This window comes from Microtus oregoni, unplaced genomic scaffold, assembly GCF_018167655.1.
Source record: "Microtus oregoni isolate MIOR12 unplaced genomic scaffold, Mior012 000042F_ref0000377, whole genome shotgun sequence".
Lineage (NCBI taxonomy): Eukaryota > Metazoa > Chordata > Mammalia > Rodentia > Cricetidae > Microtus > Microtus oregoni.
The window spans coordinates 16,730,125-16,747,994 of record NW_024543209.1 but is presented as its reverse complement, the minus strand read 5'-3'; the positions used below and the strand labels follow the sequence as shown (position 1 = coordinate 16,747,994).

Below are 17,870 nucleotides of genomic sequence, written 5' to 3'. Positions count from 1 at the left end.
AATTATTAAGTCTATTTTCAGTGATGAGGACAGTGGGGAGAATAAAATGGAGAAAAGGTAGAGAAAAGGAGAGATCACAGTAACAGCCATAAGAGAGGAAAGGGAGAAGTTAGGCCAAAACAGTGCAGGTGGGAGGAGGAGACAGAAAACACCACGGACAAACACAGACCCAAAGTTCCCTTGAAGAGTGCACAATAGATTGCATTTCCTTTGGAGAGGAGGAAAGCTATTCTCAGCACAGTAAATTGCAGCCCCGGATACACAAAAGCTTATTCAACAGCATATAATTCAAATAAAGTAAGTAAAGCAATATCTTGTACTCTTCGGGCGCTCGATTATAAATATACAGGGTGGGAGTGGGACACTATGAAGCATGTTCCCTTACGACTCTATATGTTCTCAACAAAGAGGAAAGGAGTCAGTGAGCAACAATTCATAAATAACGTTAATGACTCACTCTGATGAGGGGCTTTCAAAGAGCCCATAAAAATATTTTACCCTGCTCTAAGAAAAGACTTGGAATTCAGAACTAAACATGGAGAGAGGAAACACACCAACATGCTGGCACCTAAAGCAAATGAAAAATGCTGTCCTCACATCTCCCGACTGTGGAGGGTAGAGTTTCTGCAGCGACAGAGATCCTCACAGCTGTCCGGTCCACTGTGTCAGGTACCAACCACCTGTGGTCACTATGTACTCAGCTGAAACACTAAATGCTCAACTGAAGTATAATAGTCATATGGAACATGCAGGCTTAAGCAATTGGAAGTCAGCCATCCACTTTGCAGCTCAGCTGTTAAAAGCCAATGAACACCTCAAAGACAACTTTTCAGTTGGACTAGAAAAGAAGTCCATATACCTGTGTCCCCAAGAGACCAGGTGAAGGGCACTCAACTGTCAGAAGTCGGGATCTGGCATGAATCTAGGGTATCTTTTCCCTAAACAGCCTGATCAGCAAGCCAATGGGTAAAATGGTAAAGATAACATTACTTAAGTAATTCCTTGGTTTCTGGTTGTGTGTTAGTATTGAAAAGTCACCACATTTACATTAGTATTGACAGCAAGCACCCTTATCTGCTGAGCCACCTCACTTGCCCTTAGACAAAATAAAGCCTTATTTTCTTTTTTTTTTAATATTTATTTATTTATTATGTATACAATATTCTGTCTGTGTGTATGATGCCTGCTGGCCAGAAGAGGGCACCAGACCCCATTACAGATGGTTGTGAGCCACCATGTGGTTGCTGGGAATTGAACTCAGGACCTTTGGAAGAGCAGGCAATGCTCTTGACCACTGAGCTTTCGAGACGGGGTTTTTCTGTGGTTTTGGAGCCTGTCCTGGAACTAGCTCTTGTAGACCAGGCTGGTCTCGAACTCACAGAGATCCGCCTGCCTCTGCCTCCCGAGTGCTGGGATTAAAGGCAAGCCTTATTTTCATGATCATTGCTGAGCTTCCTGAGCAGATCTTCAACAGAACGGCGGGGAGGAAAAATGCCACCACGTGGTAAAGAAATACTGACTGAACCCAACTACACTCTCAGGCAAGCTCCCTAAACATTTTCTATTGTGACTGCCTGAAACATTTTAGATGAATGTGAGGATAAAGATATAAAGTAAGTATATAAATCAAACATTTGTTGACAATAAATACAGAAATTTTAAAACATTTCATTAGCATATAATTTTAACATTTATTTAAAATGAAAGCAAATACTAATAAGCTAAAAAGGTTTGCCTGTCTAAAACAACATAATCCAAAGATAAACTGATTTGATAGATGCTGAAGAGTTATAGTAGGAAAATGACAAACATCTTTGTTTGCTGTAATTCAGCCATTACTTTTCTGAGGTTCAGAGAAAGTACTGTATGTAGAATAAAAGCACCGTAGTTCACAGAACTCAGTCTGGAACCTGAGCAGAGGCAGTTCAGGTAGAGGTCTTCACTGGCACGGTGGGGCCTGACAGCATGCTCAGTACAAAGTGCACAGATGTGTTCAGAACCAAGGCTAGAGTGAAGTCACATGATGCAACATGGGCAAGCACTGCCAGAACACTATGGATCAGTTACATAGTGACTTGACCTTATTTTTAGTTGGTGGGCATTCAGAAATGTTTCGCACTTGCCAAAGTTTTCAGGACTGTCCTTACGCCATTCATTTGCCTATGGGGTCACAACCCACACTTTAAGAAGTTTTGCACTCGGTCATTTTGTTAACTAAGGCAAACAGACAAGTCTCCGAACTTCTCAGAACAAATTGTCCGACAGTTAAGCAAAAGAATAAAACTACAAAAGAAAAAACTTTGGTCAAATCAGTAAACAAACATTTAATGGTTACACTTAAATGTGCAGAGTAGAAAAACACACAGTTGTTAAAGGGATAAAAATGCTATCCCGGTATGAATAATTATTGGAGCCATGGGCTTTGTACAAAATAGAAAATCGCTTAAGTGTACAACCAATTTCAAAAGCTAACTCTGTGCTGAGACAGACACACGGACAAGTCCACAGTGGGCAACAGCAGCCAGAGATGGGACCCTGGAGGAGGACGCAGCAGCAGAGAGCTGTGCAACACGGGCTGCACTGAAGCCAACACCCAGAGGCGAGGATAACACAACAGAGCTTTCTAAAAACACACATTAGGTATTGGGGAGGATGAGCAGGAAGCTCAAGAAGAGGAGAAATTTGCTGATTTGGAGAGCAGTAACAGGGTTGAAGACCAGGTCATTCATGAAGGCCAAGATGAAGACAAGCCATAAACCTCATAGTGTGTTTTTTTTTTTATTGTGGTAGTTTCTCAGTGAGAAAACCTACAACATAGGGTGTACTGTGCGTGTATGTGTGCGTGCGCACCCGCGCCTGTGTGTTGAGGCGAAAAGTCACACATACAGGACAAAGTTAGTGTGGTTAAAAGAGTCGTAAGTACTAGAATGAGTTGATGACATCATGCTCTATTTACCCATCAGGTCCACACTTACCCCAATGATACTCAGTCCTTTGAGGTAGTCCTGACGAGGTTGGGCTTGGGGAACACAGCCAGCTAGGACAATTTTCTTATTCTCCTCTTGAGCTTTTCTGTAATAGTGAAGAGAATCTTTATGAATTCTATTGCTCACTGACACAGCCTTAGAAACTGACACTAGTGCACCTACGTTCTCTAATTACCAAGACCATCTAACATGAACCAGGGTTTTCTGGCAATGGACTAAAGAAAACGTGCATCCCAAGAGAGGCCCTATCATACAACAAAAGTATATGCTCAACTATGTTCATAGCAGCATTGTTTGTAATAGCCAGAACCTGGAAACAACCTAGATGCCCTTCAATGGAAGAATGGATGAAGAAAGTATGGAATATATACATATTAGAGTATTACTCAGCAGTAAAAAACAAGGACTTCTTGAATTTTGCATACAAATGGATGGAAATAGAAAACACTATCCTGAGTGAGGTAAGCCAGACCCAAAAAGAGGAACATGGGATGTACTCACTCATATTTGGTTTCTAGCCATAAATAAAGGACATTGAGCTTATAATTCGCGATCCTAGAGAAGCTAAATAAGAAGGTGAATCCAAAGACAAACATATAGGCATCCTCCTGAATATTAACCTTCATCAGGCGATGAAAGGAGACAGAGACCCACATTGGAGCACCGGACAGAAATCTCAAGGTCCAAATCAGGAGCAGAAGGAGAGGGAGCACGAGCCAGGAACTCAGGACCGCGAGGGGTGCACCCACACACTGAGACAATGGGGATGTTCTATCGGGAACTCGCCAAGGCGAGCTGGCCTGGATCTGAAAAAGCATGGGATAAATCCGGACTAGCTGAACATAGCGGACAATGAGGACTACTGAGAACTCAATAACAATGGCAATGGGTTTTTGATCCTACTGCACGTACTGGCTTTGGGGGAGCCTAGGCAGTTTGGATGCTCACCTTACTAGACCTGGATGGAGGTGGGTGGTCCTTGGACTTCCCACAGGTCAGGGAACCCTGATTGCTCTTCTAGCTGATGAGGGAGGGGGACTTGATCAGGGGAGGGGGAGGGAAATGGGAGGCAGTGGCAGGGAGGAGGCAGAAATCCTTAATAAATAAATAAATTTAAAAAAAAAAGAAAACGTGCATCATTAAACTTACGTACTGTATGCCTATTTCTCATACCACTAATGCATGTGTCTACTAATGTCTTCCATTATCATCATATTACCAAATAAAGCAATCATTTAGAATCTGCAATGCTCATATGAACCATTCGCAAAAATGTCTTTTCCAGATTGATGTTGGATTTCCCTCTTGATGCTGTGAATATGTTATATTAGCATTGGTTAATAAAGAAACTGCTTTGGCCAATGGCAGGGTAGAATATAGCTAGGCAGGAAAACAAAACTGAGTGCAGGGTGAAAAACGGCGGGGTCAGACAAAGGACAGCAGCCACCAAGGAGTAAGATGTGAGGTAACAAAGCACGAACCTCATGACAAAATATAAAATAATAGAAATGGGCTGATTCAAGATGTAAAAGTTAGTTAATAAGAAGCCTGAGCTAACAGATCAAACAATATGTAATTAATAAAAGCCTCAGAATAGTTATTTCATATGTGGCTTCGAGAAGGGGGTGGGGAAGGACGGAGAAAAACCAGTCCAGGGAAACAGCAGGCCAGAGACTACTTCTAGCTACACCAGATAGACAGGCTAAGCCGTCAAACAAATTGCGCGTTTAAAATATTAATTAAAATGTATGTAAAACTTCACATATTCTTTCTTAGACTTTGGGTAATATAAAAATAAAGTATACTTCAAAATAATTCCAACAAAAGAGACTAATAGAAGATAAAATATTTCATATTCTGGAAATTTCCGAACTCCCTGCTCACTTCTTCCTAGACAACTGACAGTCACTGGTTTCTTGTGTTTGTTGTCATCCTTCAAACAGCAGCATGATTGGGTGATGTATACATCTGCAGATATACATAATGCATATATTGTACACATATTTTATTTATGTACAATCTGGAATATTTGAAAAAGTATTTCCAAAATATATAAATCTTGATGTGAAATCTACATTCCATAGAATAATATTTCAATTTGGATCTGAAATGCCCCCCAAAGGGTGATGATGAGTTAAAACCTTGCTCCCCTAGGCAACAAGATCTGGAGTTTGAAATTCTATGAGAAAGATCAGTTCATGAACCTAACCTCATCAATGGGTTAATCCATTAACGACTTTATAATTAGATTGGCTATGTGGAAGTAACAGAAGTCTAGGAAGCAGGACGAAGTGGAGGAAATCTGCCCTTGAAAGTCCATCCTTGAGAAGAGTGCCTTGTCCCGGGACCTCACCTCCATTGCTTCCAGTTTCCTCTCTCCCGTTTTCTGGCTGCCAAGACGGGAGCAGTTTTACTCCAACATGATGTTCTGTGCTGCTGCCCACAGACCATTGGCAGCCTGAACCAAAATAAATTTTCTTCCAATAAACTGATGTCCTGTAGTAGTTTTTTCCCATCAATAAAAAGCTGACGAGCATAAATAAGTTCTAAGTAGAAACGCTGGTTCAAATGCATATCTGCTTTTTACGAAGCATTTCATTACTGAAGAGTAAATGGGCATATCTGTGTGTGAACATCACTCATTCATTCGGTGCTTTCAGCAACACTGATTTTATGCTATTAAGAGCAGTGGACCAACTCAAGGGTCTAAGCCTCCCAGATTTAGGAGAGGCTTTGCTCATTTTAAAATTAAATGTGCACGTCTTCAACTCTTTTACAAGAACATTAATTTAAAAGTTGCTGTTGTTCTAACTACTGCATTCTTGGGTGCCATATTTTATGAACCAAACTGAGCCCCTTGCTACCTAGTAACTGCGAAAGCTCAGGTACTTGCAGCCCAGTCTCTGGACATGACTTTAGACTACATGTCAGAAATGACTCATCTCCATACCCAGATATATCTGCTGTGGTCTTCTGACAACTTTTTCTGATACAGGTTCAGGATTGGAGAAAAAACAGACCAACAAACAACCGAGGCTAGTAGCGGTAGGCCCTTGGGACAAAAAGGCAACTGAAAACCTCTGCAAAGTCTAAAAAGGGTTAAATGAATAAGTGAATATAAACTTACTATTTTTGTGTATTTTTGAGATTTTAACTTAATTACAATATTTCTTCTTTCTGTTTTCTCTGTCCAAATCCTCCCATATACCCCACCCAATTCTCCTTAAATTCATAACCTCTTTTTTCATTAAATGCTATTGTATATGTATCTGAATATACATATATAGTCCTAACTACAACCTGTGGAATCCATACAATGTTACTTGTACAAATGCTTTCGGGGCTGATCATTTGGCAGTGGACAACAACAGGTGTGCTCCTCCCTGTGGAGGCCGCACCTTCCACTCCCAGCTTTATTCACCTGCGTGTATTCTTGTGTAAGACTCAGGCATGTCCATTAGTATCATCTTTCAATTCATCTTTAGATGGTCATGAGGAAAGTATTGATGGGTATAGCTTCTGATGTTACTAGGAGACATAACTTCACAGCAAACTTCCTGGTTCTCTGGCTCTTACAATCTTTCCACCCCCTCTTCTACAATGTTCCCTGAGCCTTAGATGTGGGGGTGTTTTGTAGATGCATTCCTTGGGACTGAGCTCCACAACTCACTGAATTTTGATTGGCTATAGTACCAATAAAATTATTATTTCAAGAGCCTTTTTTGAAAGGTTCTGATTAAGTAACCTGAGTCTTTTGATAAATTTTTTCCACTTGGAATCCTAAAACCACTTGCTCAAAGAATTTTGTTAAAGATACAATCTTGGCTGACTCACAGTACATCCCAGGGACCCTTCTCTGCCAGCTGCTTACACTTTATGGGTAAACATTTTCATTTGATAAAGAATTTTACATTCTCTGTAAAATGTATTTGTTTGCAGTTGCACATATATACATGCAAGAGAAACACTCAGACTCATAAAATAGTTTTTTTAAAAAAAACTGAAAAAAATGCCTATTTCATTTTTATGAAATCCTTTATCATCATAAAATGAAAAGATTTTAAGGGAATATAGAAACAAGGAAGACTCATGCCTGCAATGCAAGAGACAGTAAGAGATGATATGTAAAAAACCATGAGCAACTTGGCACCAAGCATACAACTCTGAGTGGCAGAAAAAAGAGCAGGTGACATAACGAGGCGTGCAATGTGCAGAAAGAAAAAGCTTCTTGGAGAAACTTTTATTAGCAAATGTGAGAAGAAAAGGAAACAAAGGCAAAGAAAGATACAGACAGTTGCCAGAGCAGGGACAAGGAGAGAAAATAGAGTAGGAAGGCAGTGGTGGCCACATCTTGAGACAGAACAGGTGCTTCGTAAAAGAGCAAGAAGAACACCAGATTAGGAGTGAAGGCTCAGAAAAGCCTGACCTAGTAACTTATTAAGAATTGCTCCAAGCTATTCTTGAATTTGGCTTCAAAGCAGCAGGCAGACTAGAAGAACAATCTGAACCAAACCTCGGTCCAGCCAAGGAATGTTGATGCTACACTTTACATGTGACCAAAATAACAGATGAAACAAAATCCTATGCTCCTGTCCTAAACATTACCTTCTACAGTCTGTTCTTCTGCTTTAATAAGCTTTGCTCACAATAATACAATGTGAAATTATTTTTCCTTTGATATGTACCTAAGAGATATTTTTAAAAGCTTTTATCCTTCAAAATATGAATGCTGCTAAGAATAATAACTTAATAAAGTTTAAAATAGTATGAATTACCATGTCTTCCTTTCAGGTGGCACTGGAATGCTAATTAAAAATTTAATGAATATAAAGTTAATTTAATATACTAGTTCATATATTCTTGAAACATATCTCTAAATAAGACTAGTGGCATGCACCTGCATAGACCATTAACTTGAGTGACACAGAAAATAAAAATAAAGTAGCTACCTCCTCTTCTGAATATCAAACATAAGAAATAGTTTGCATAGAATCTTAAAATGCACAGCAGCACGAAGATACCTAATGATGACAGAGTATCGCTCCTTTATTTCACAGATAAGAAAACTAAACTTCAAAAAGATACAATTACTTCAGTTGAGATCGCCTGCCTCCTAAGACCTTCATTTCAGAACACAATCACAAACACTGAGAAAGCTTTTCTACTCTAGAACACAGGGGCATGTACCAAGCTGTAGGACCAAACACCTTCCAGGTGGAACATCAATTCAGTATCTGACTGTTCTACTCACCCAAGTTTAGTGAACAGACTAATGATCTGCTTGAGAACACTAAACTCACGGGTGTGTGCCGGAAAACACAGCTCTTTCTCTACAAGTGGACTCTCTGTGTTTATTTCTCTTATTTCTCATACAGGTTCTAAATGTATTGGTATTAATATATACATATTCATAGAGATGTGCAATTTACCAAAAATTTCTGTCCATTAAAAAAAAACTCACTCGATACAGCTAGGTTTTGCACTTTTAAATGTAGACTCTTCATCATGACAGCAACAGAAAGAGAGCCATGCAATATGTTTCTGTATAAAGCAAGCACACCTCTACACTCTACGGGGAAGACTCTTTTCTTCAGAAGTTTCATGAGGGGACTCATATGAGTTGATGGACAGGTATACAGCCACATGAAATACAGAAACACATTAAGCAAATAGGAGAAAACCACAATGGAATAATGATTTTGGTGCAGCTTGGTAACCACAATGCCTTCCCTATCCTGGAACCAGTTGAGAAGAAACACTTGGCATGAATGTCACTGTGAACCTACAAGACAGTTGTTACAATCTGAGCGGCTAAGCTACGAGCTCCCAATAGCTTGAAGTAAAATTAAAAGCTACTCTAAGATTCACAAAACAAAAATAATGATCCAAACAGATATGTTAAGAGATGTGTGGAGATAATCAATTTCTAAGTAACTGGAATATAATTGCATCATCCCAATATGGAATGCTATTGTAATTGAGAAAATTGAAACATAATTGTGTAGCTTATGCTTTGTGGGAATAAAAAAGTGTTACAGGATGGTGAGCAGTCTGCAGTACATCCAGCAGACAGGAACCCAATGCCTGTGATAACAACAAGCAGAGAAGGCACTCTGTGCAGATGATCAAAATACTCAAACCTGCTACATTCATGCAGTAATTTCCTTAGAGTTTATCTGCATATAATAAACTCTGACACTATGAGGATGTGGCCAAATAAATCCCAGATTGAAAGTAACACAGAAAACGGTGGCATAGCTACATATAGTCTATGAATTCTTCACATTAAAGAATAAAAAGCCTTGATTCCGTGTAACTTCACTGAATTGGCTTCAACTCTTAAAATGATGATGGCATGAGGGCTGAGCAGATGGCTCAGTATGTAAAAGCACTTGCCTCATGAACCTGAAACCTGGGTTCAGGGCCCTGGAATCCATGTAAGAAACTTGATACAGTCCGTGGTTGTATCTATAATTCCAATACGCCTACAGAGAGAGGAAGCTGAAGGAAATGACGTGACGGGAAAGTTTGAAAGCCATTAAGTAGGAGCGCACAGTACAGTGACAAGAAACAGGAGAGACCCTGCCTCACAGCAAAGGGCGAAGACGAGAACTGACTCAAAAGTTGTCCTCTCTGACCTCCACATGTGTGCGTGCACAAACACACAAGCAGGCATGTACATGAACATGCATACAAACACAATAATAAATAAATGTAAAAATACAGACAATCCAATGAAATGAAATACATATTACATTCAATTATAAAACATGCGGTATCATTAATCTATAACTGAATTTTATGATGAATCCTTAAATCAAATAAACAAAAACCAAATCCATAAAAGTTACTGCAATACTGCAGGGAATTTTCTTAGTATTTAAGGCACCTGCAACTCTCTCTTCTTGTTCCATTTCTCCTTCTCTAAAAACAACAGTTACACTCAGAGGTTAACATCAAAAACATAATGCAGCAGTTGGGTAGAACTAATTTGACCTTAGAGTAGGAGATATTCATTGTAACACCACGTAATTAGGAGCAACTTTTTAACTGGGGACAGATCCTCTTAAAATAGCAGTGGTCAATATACCTGGAGCAGACCACAGCTGGGAGCCAGTATTCACTTCCAAACCCAGCAAGCACAGTGGTTTCAGAGAGAGAAATACCACACTACTCTGTGCAAAAATGCTCTCTTGACACATAAATGGGTAAAACAGCATCCACTTCTGGGGGTTAAATTGTCAGTTTTTCTATTTCAGTGCTAGCTCATGGACGAACTCACACCAGCATCAATTCAAATTATCAACTAAAACAACCAGGAGAGCAGCACTCACCGTTTACCAAGGACTTAAACAAACCAAATTATGCTGTAATGTCTAACTGAAACCAGGTTTCCTCATTATTACCACCGTCCATTATGCAGAGGAAAGTAAAGCTCAGCAGAATCATACAGAAGGGGAGTTGGGGCCGTGCCAATTAGCTTTGGAAAAGCACATAATCAGAATGTTCCTCCATTTGGTTCACTGTTGTTATCTCCCTAGGGAAAGGTGCAATAAAATGTCTACATGTATCCATGAAAAATGATACACAGCACTGCAGCAAGTGGGAAACCCTGAGCTAATCAACCAACACCCGCTGATTAATCACTAAGTAAAAAGTGTGAGGCATGTGGGGGTGGCCCCACACTCCAAAGTATATGGACAGCACAAAGCAGAGCCTTTAGATTACTAAATTTAAAAACCACACCAAGCTGGGGGATTGGGAGAAGAGGGTGAATATGATCAAAATACATTTTATGAAATTCTCAAACAATTAAATAAAATTTTTAAAAGGGTTATATATATTGTGTTATTGTTGCATGAGGCTTCTTGTTCATTTTCCGGCCACCCAGACTCCCGAAATAACCACACAGAAACTGTATTAATTAAATCACTGCTTGACCAATCACTATAGCATATTCCTAGCAAGCTCTTACATATTAAATCAACCCATTTCTATTATTTAATATTTTACCACAAGGCTCATGGCCTACTGGCAAGATTTTAATCAGCAGCAAGCGTCTTTTCCCTAAGGAGGCTACATGGAGTCTCCTGACTCCACCTTCTTTCTCCAAGCATTTAGTTTAGCTTTCTTTGCCTAGTTCTGTTTTGCCCTGCTATAGGCTCAAAGCAGTTTTCCTTATTTATTAATGGTAATCGCAGCATTCAGAGGGGAATCCCACATCAGGTTAGGAAAAAACATCAGTGGTAGAATGTTTGCCTAACATGCATAAGACCAGTACCACCCAGCGTATGCTACTGGTTAGAACTAAATTGGCTTGAGATAAAGTGCATTGATGTCTCAAAGCTATAAACATATATACTAAAGATAAGGATAAAAAGATTTTGCTATATAATCTTATAATAATTACTCATTTGCCTATAGAAAATATTTTGTTTTGTTTTCTGGCTGAGTGAGGGTCTTACTATAAGATGTTAAAAAACTAAGTATTCACGATGTAGTACAGGCTAGCCTTGAACTCAGAGCAAGCCTCTTGCCTCAGCTACCTATGTGTGGAGATCACAGGCATATACCAATCTTGGGATGACTTTTTAATGTTAGAGTGAGTTGACATCTATATTTAAAACAATAGCTCCATTTCATCCTGTGGATTGTTCTGAGAACAACAATAACCATTTACTATATCCTACAGTGTTCAAGCATATATATAAATACATTCTCACATCTTCATAAACATGAATGAGGAGAGTAGAAACAGTCAACACTGTATTGGGCTAATGTTAACTAATCTCAGCACTAAAGTAAAAAGCAAAAACCTACATATTATTTGTATTTCACTCATAAATAAAATTATACCTGTATTGTAATACAAATGATTTTTTAGAAGTTTTAATTTGAAGATAAAAACAAAAATAACAAGGTCTGTATGAGATGATAGAATTCCACTAAGAATGGTCATATGAAAATTATTATGATGGAGTAAGCTAAAACTGAAGCAAACTATGTTTATATCAAAGTCTCATTAAAAAATAAGTGGGCATAAATTTAATCTCTTTTGAAATGATTTTAAAAGGTAAACCTGAACACTACAATCTGAATCCTCCGAGGCTGAGATAACCAAAGAAATAGAAGCTCATAGCTCAGTGTGTTCCAAGAACTCAACAGAGAAGGTAAAAGCACGTGACTGCAAACCTGTGGCTCTGATAGAAATGGTGGACTAGGAACAGCCCAAAGAATAGGCCTGTTTAGGTGAAACTTTTAAAAATATGACACGAAAGAAGAAAAGCCATAACCCAGGTGAGGGGAACTGAGAAAGCAGACCTCTGTGGCTGACATGAGCTTCCCTAATCTCACAGTGGCCAGCCCCCCGTGAATTCCTCACAAGCTGAGACCACGAAATAACCAGTGTAAGTTCTTACATATGGGCCTGTGAGCTTTACCTCCTCAAAGAGAGGTAGAAGAGACTCACCCATTAATAAAACCCGCAAGAGGATTGAAAACCACACCTAAAAAAAATCAATAACTCTTCCCCCTTCAAGAAGGCCCATCCTCAGAGAAAACTTGGCCCATAGGAAGCTGACAGTCAAAGATAAAATTTATCTTTGGCAGATAAATTATAAGGAAAGGAAGACATGGGGGAACTTAGAAAGAGAAATGTAGGCTACAGACCAGTTTTGTTTTTTAAATCATCAGATTTTTATTTTATTATCTAATGACAAACAGGAGAAAAATCATAAGGAATCCCCAAAACTGATCCCTAATCCATCAAAACTATGGTCATTAGTGGATGGAGCAAGCTGTGACTTCCACCACACTGTGATCTAAATGAGAATGGCCCCAGAGGTTCATATTGAACACTTGGCACCTAGTTGAAGTAACTTTTTGGGAAGGATTAAGAAGTATGGCTTTGTTGGAGAAGGTGTGTCATTAGGGAAGAACACAGTTTCAAAGAAAGCAGTTTCAAATCACATACCATTCCTAGTCAGCCCCCTTAAACACACACACACACACACACACACACACACACACACACTACCTCCTACTTGAGGATAGAGATATAAGCTCTCAGTCTGCTGCCGTACTCCACTATGATGGCCATGGGCTCACCTTCTGAAACTGCAAACCCCAACAAACTCCTCCTTCTATAATTCGCCTTAGTCACAGGGTCTTATCACAGCAACAGGAAAGCAACTAAGACAACTGGGGAAAGCACAAAAGCCTTTTCAAAGTAACAAGTGATGTTACAGCTCTCGGGTGCTAGTTACAGAGGTGCCCACTTCATTTGCTGACCTAAAGATTTCTGTGTGACTTTAAGATATTTTATTTAACAATACAAACATTCAAAATAAACCAATATTTTAATTAAAAATAAACAACCAGGAATTTCCCAGCAAAAAGAGGAAGAGAACAAAAACTGTGGTGGCTGTTCCTACGCCTTTGAATCTTCCTATGTATCTCAGAACCCACATAAAAGTGGTTTGTAACCCATGGCATATAAACAGGATGTCACAGTTAACTGGAAGAACCTGATGAACGCTTTAGGGGAGAAAAATAATGTATTTGGTCTTCTGACCATCTCAGAAGAAAATAAAGGGGCATCTTTTCAAACCAACTAATTAAGAATTATGATTAAAGGGATTTCAGACATCATTAAATAACTGGTTTGCTTTCTACATTTTGGTGGCAATGAATTCAAAGCTATACTGCTGAGAAGACAAGAAAATCAAGAGCAGGGAAAGTGCTGGAACACTCCTGTGCCCGGTCTACTGCAAGTGTGTCTGGGCGCCGTCACTACTCCTTTGCTGAAAACTAAGCTTGAAGCTTTCAGGGGCAGGGTACACTTATAGCTTGAATGTAGCCTGTCTCCCACAGGCCCAAGTGGTGGAGCCATGGTTCTCAGGGAGGCACAACTAATCAAGCTGTCAGCCTGGAGAGTGTAAGCAGGTCTTTAACTCAATGGAGACATGCCTTTGATAGATATGGTGGGACCCTGGCCTCTCTAAGTTCCTCTATACTGCCCAGTGCCCTTACTATGACTACCTTCCTTGTCACAGTTGGGAGCCCAGTTACCATCCTAGACTATGGGCCAGACTATAGCTTTCTTCTCTGTGAGTTATTAGTCTCCAGTCTTTGCTAACTGAGCCAACACAGTTCCAGAAGGATGTTCTAAACTAAGTCTCAAAAGGTCAGTTCAGATTCGGCCTCTGTGGCAAACTGAGAGGAAGGCAGATCTCTCCTGAGTCTTAGCTTTCCCACATGTTAAATGAAAGCTGCTCAAGCCTGAGGCATCTACTGGCATGAAAAATCAACAACTGTAATAGGAAACACTTGCCTTAAGAAGCAGTAATTACAACCAAAGTCCAGAAAGATTAAAAAGAAACGCTGTAGGAATGAGTGAAATTATTAGATTTTCTATTCCAAAAACTACAGTATTAAATTAGTAGTAAGATTTCTGTGAAAGCTTCCAGAAAATGCCACAAATGGGAATTTGGAGGGAATCTGTGGCTGACACGAAGTGACGGGCACTTACTTTAAACTCTGAACAAGAACAGCCAAACTCAAGGCGCCCAAGTCAGCTTCCCAAAAACAAGATTACACGCTGCCTGGGACACTGTGAAACAGAGCTACAGTGCAGAAGCTCCAGGTGTAAGAGACAGAGAACTAAATCCATGTTCCTCCAGGTGCAGCCAACAGAGAGACACAAGATGTCCACAGATACACCAGATTTCAGGATTTCAAATTTCCCCTGCAAAAACTAAAGTTAGAGGACTTCTAATACCTGCCACATGAGGTTCAGTGAAACCCAGCTCTCCTTACTTCTACAAAAATCCATTTAGGCATATGTTGCTGGAAGTAACAAATTTCTAAGACACTACCTCCAAAAAAAATTTAAACATTTTATATCTAACACAGCCTTTCCTACCTCGGGGTCTCAGCAAATGACTTTCCAGCTTATTTTAACACAAAACTAAACTGCTGTTTCTGCACACCAGAATATAACAGACTATTCTACATCAAAATACTAATTCTTCTATGGCTGAGCACGGAGTGTACTTGCCGGGAAATCGGCACGCATAGGCCATATCCAATGTGCACCCCACAAATAGATCTACTGTCCTTATTCCTCTCAAACTCAGATGCTTCTGGTACATAGTACATTCCTACCCTTCCAGCAAACACTGTTGTTTAAGTCATGGTCTTTATCACACCAAAGAAAGAAAATGAAGGCATGACTCAAAACACTCCACTCCTTCAGAGCAATCTGAGTTTACTGTTTAGTGTATAAGGCAATATGCTTAGCGCATGCACGCGCACACACACACACATATACACACACACTTCAAAATCCAGTGATGGGTAAAAAGTAGTCTAGGTCAATATGACATCATTGTTCTCCTTGTTAGTGGCTATCACTTAGGTCTGAGTCTGAGGCCTAACTGGTTATGAAGTACAGGGTGACCTTGGGGAAGAGCTTTCCTCCCTACTTAGTGAACAAGATTGGAGGAGCATCTTGACTGGTTGTAATTACCCCTGCATACAACATATGAAAATGTTCCTAAGACATCAATATTGCTGCCACAGAAGCAATGAACTGAGAATAGGATCTCAAGATAGAAGCTCCCTGTGCTGCAGAAAACATCAACCCATGGAGATAACTGACACACAACTTCCCATCTCCAGACTTCCTGTTATATGAGATCACAAAATTTTTATGGGACAGAAGATGGCTCTGCGGTAAAGGCTCTTACTGCCAAACCTAAAGACCTAAAGTACCACCCAGAACTCACGTGGCTGAGGAAAAGAACAGACACCTCAGAGTTGTCCTTTGAAATCCGCATGTGTGTTATGCCACCATATACACATACATTTTTTAATAAATAAACACAAAGCCTTTAGACTTCAGCTTTTGGTTGATTCTTCTGGCATATACAGTCAAAGCTACTCAAGCCAAAACAGCTTCCTTTCATAAAAATACATTATTGTACGGGATGAACCTGAATCCATGTCCACCTCCACTTGACCAGGTCATAGTCTCAGTAAGGCTTCCTTCTCAACCAGCTGCGCTACGATTCCAACCCAGGCTCAGCTCTCTGACTCCAGATCTCCTCTGACTGTATTGCAGTGGAACCAGGGACTCCACACTTCTGTCTGTTTGCACACTTATTAGTCTGGTGCCATTCCAGATGCCAGGTGTCATCAGAAGCTCAAATTTGACTAATGAGGAGCCAGACACACAAGGGAAATGTGAGTGCTTATGCCTACAAATACCTCCTGTCTTGTGAACTGACATGCATGTTTCAGAACAGCAAGCTATTTCCTATACTTCCCACATGCACTAAGAGCAAAACGCCTTTCTATCTCACAATCTTGATTCACTTTTTATAGCGCACCAGCACCACCAGTAGCAGCAGCAGCAGCCAGTTGCTCAGTTTGTCAGTCAGTGCCCAGGAAAGGAGTAGTTATCACCAAAGAGGACCAGGCTGGGGGGAATGCCTTTACAGAAAATGGAGGAAGGGCTCCTCAGAGGATGGTTGTTTTACTAGAAATCACAGATATTTAGAGTCCGAACCAGAAGTGATATTTGGGGTCCAAGTCCTAAGTCAGTGCTTTCCCTAACATCAGACTGCTTCTAAGTTGTCCATTAAATATTTACTGGGACTACTTGGCCAAACAAAAAATAATCCATTATTGTGTTCAAGTAAACCAAAACCTTTTAGTAGGTTAGGCTGACAGATGTACACTGTCCTAAATATTGACTTTTGATTTTTTGAAATGAGCTCCACTACCCAGCTATCTCTTCCCTTCTTCTAGTCAACAAGATTCTATTTTATCTGATTAATTCAAATACACCCAATTGCTATCAGTTCAAACACACTTAAGAGGGAGTCATAGTTCCAACTGGTTCTTAATGTATCCACTTTCTGTTTTATAAAAGCAATGCAAAGTATCTTATTTATTAAATTTAGAAAGACAGAACTTGCATTTTTATTTTAAATGCTATAATTTCCTTAATGGAGTAATTATCATATAGTGCTGATTTCATCCAACAGTTTCCTCTCTATCAAGCCAATCAGTCTGGGCAATCTTAACTTGGAGCTCAGGAAATCAAGTCTTTAGAAGTTCGTCTATAAAGGTTAATTAGGATGGGATTTTCCTGAGTGTGCTAGTCAGTCCTCACCTTCATCTCACTACAGAGGAGCAACTCAAGTCAGTCGCTACAATTCACCCACTCTGCCAAGGAGTAAACGCAGAATCTGTATTAATGCCGCATGAAGACACTATTGTTCGGGTCTTCATGGAAAGATGGGTCAGCCTCTTGCCCAATCAGGAGAGAAAAGAGTAAGAGAAAGGAAAGAACCTGGGTAACTGACGACAGCACAGATGTCCCTCTCTGGAGCTCTAAAGACCTCCACTTGTGCAGCGCACTTCACTTTCTTTCCACTGAAGTCACTTCTGGTTGAGGGTTTGGCTACTTGAAGCTGTACTGGACAACAGTACTAGAAATGGAAGAGACTACAAACCTATAGCTTTCCAAAAATAATCCTGTAAGAGGACTTTCCTCAAAGTGCCAGTCATCTGCAGAGTAAAGAACGCCAAGACTTCCCCCAACAACACATGACAGGTGAGCTGTCAGAAAAACAAAGGCATTTCTACATCCTTTGAAATGATGGTTAGTGCCCAGCACATACTTCCTGGCTCTCAGGACTAGAAGTAAGCAGGACAAAATACTTGCCCTGGAAACTCAGACAGAAAGAGGGACAAAACTAACAAGTAAGCAACATCTTCATGAAGGGCACAAACAAGGTCTCACATGATCGGGATCTGAGCATCAATGAGAGGATTATAAGCACAACAATCTAGAGAATTCTCCCACTCCAGTGG

General features: G+C 40.0%; 1 protein-coding gene across 1 annotated transcript in view; it reads right to left on the bottom strand.

Annotated features, from left to right (window-relative positions):
- Nucleotides 1-17,870, bottom strand: part of Cdkal1 (CDK5 regulatory subunit associated protein 1 like 1) — a 532,123-nt gene that overhangs the window by 382,990 nt on the left and 131,263 nt on the right. Inside the window, 1 exon segment of the mRNA XM_041633005.1 lies at nucleotides 2,976-3,072. Within this exon segment, the coding sequence (XP_041488939.1) occupies nucleotides 2,976-3,072 (97 nt within the window).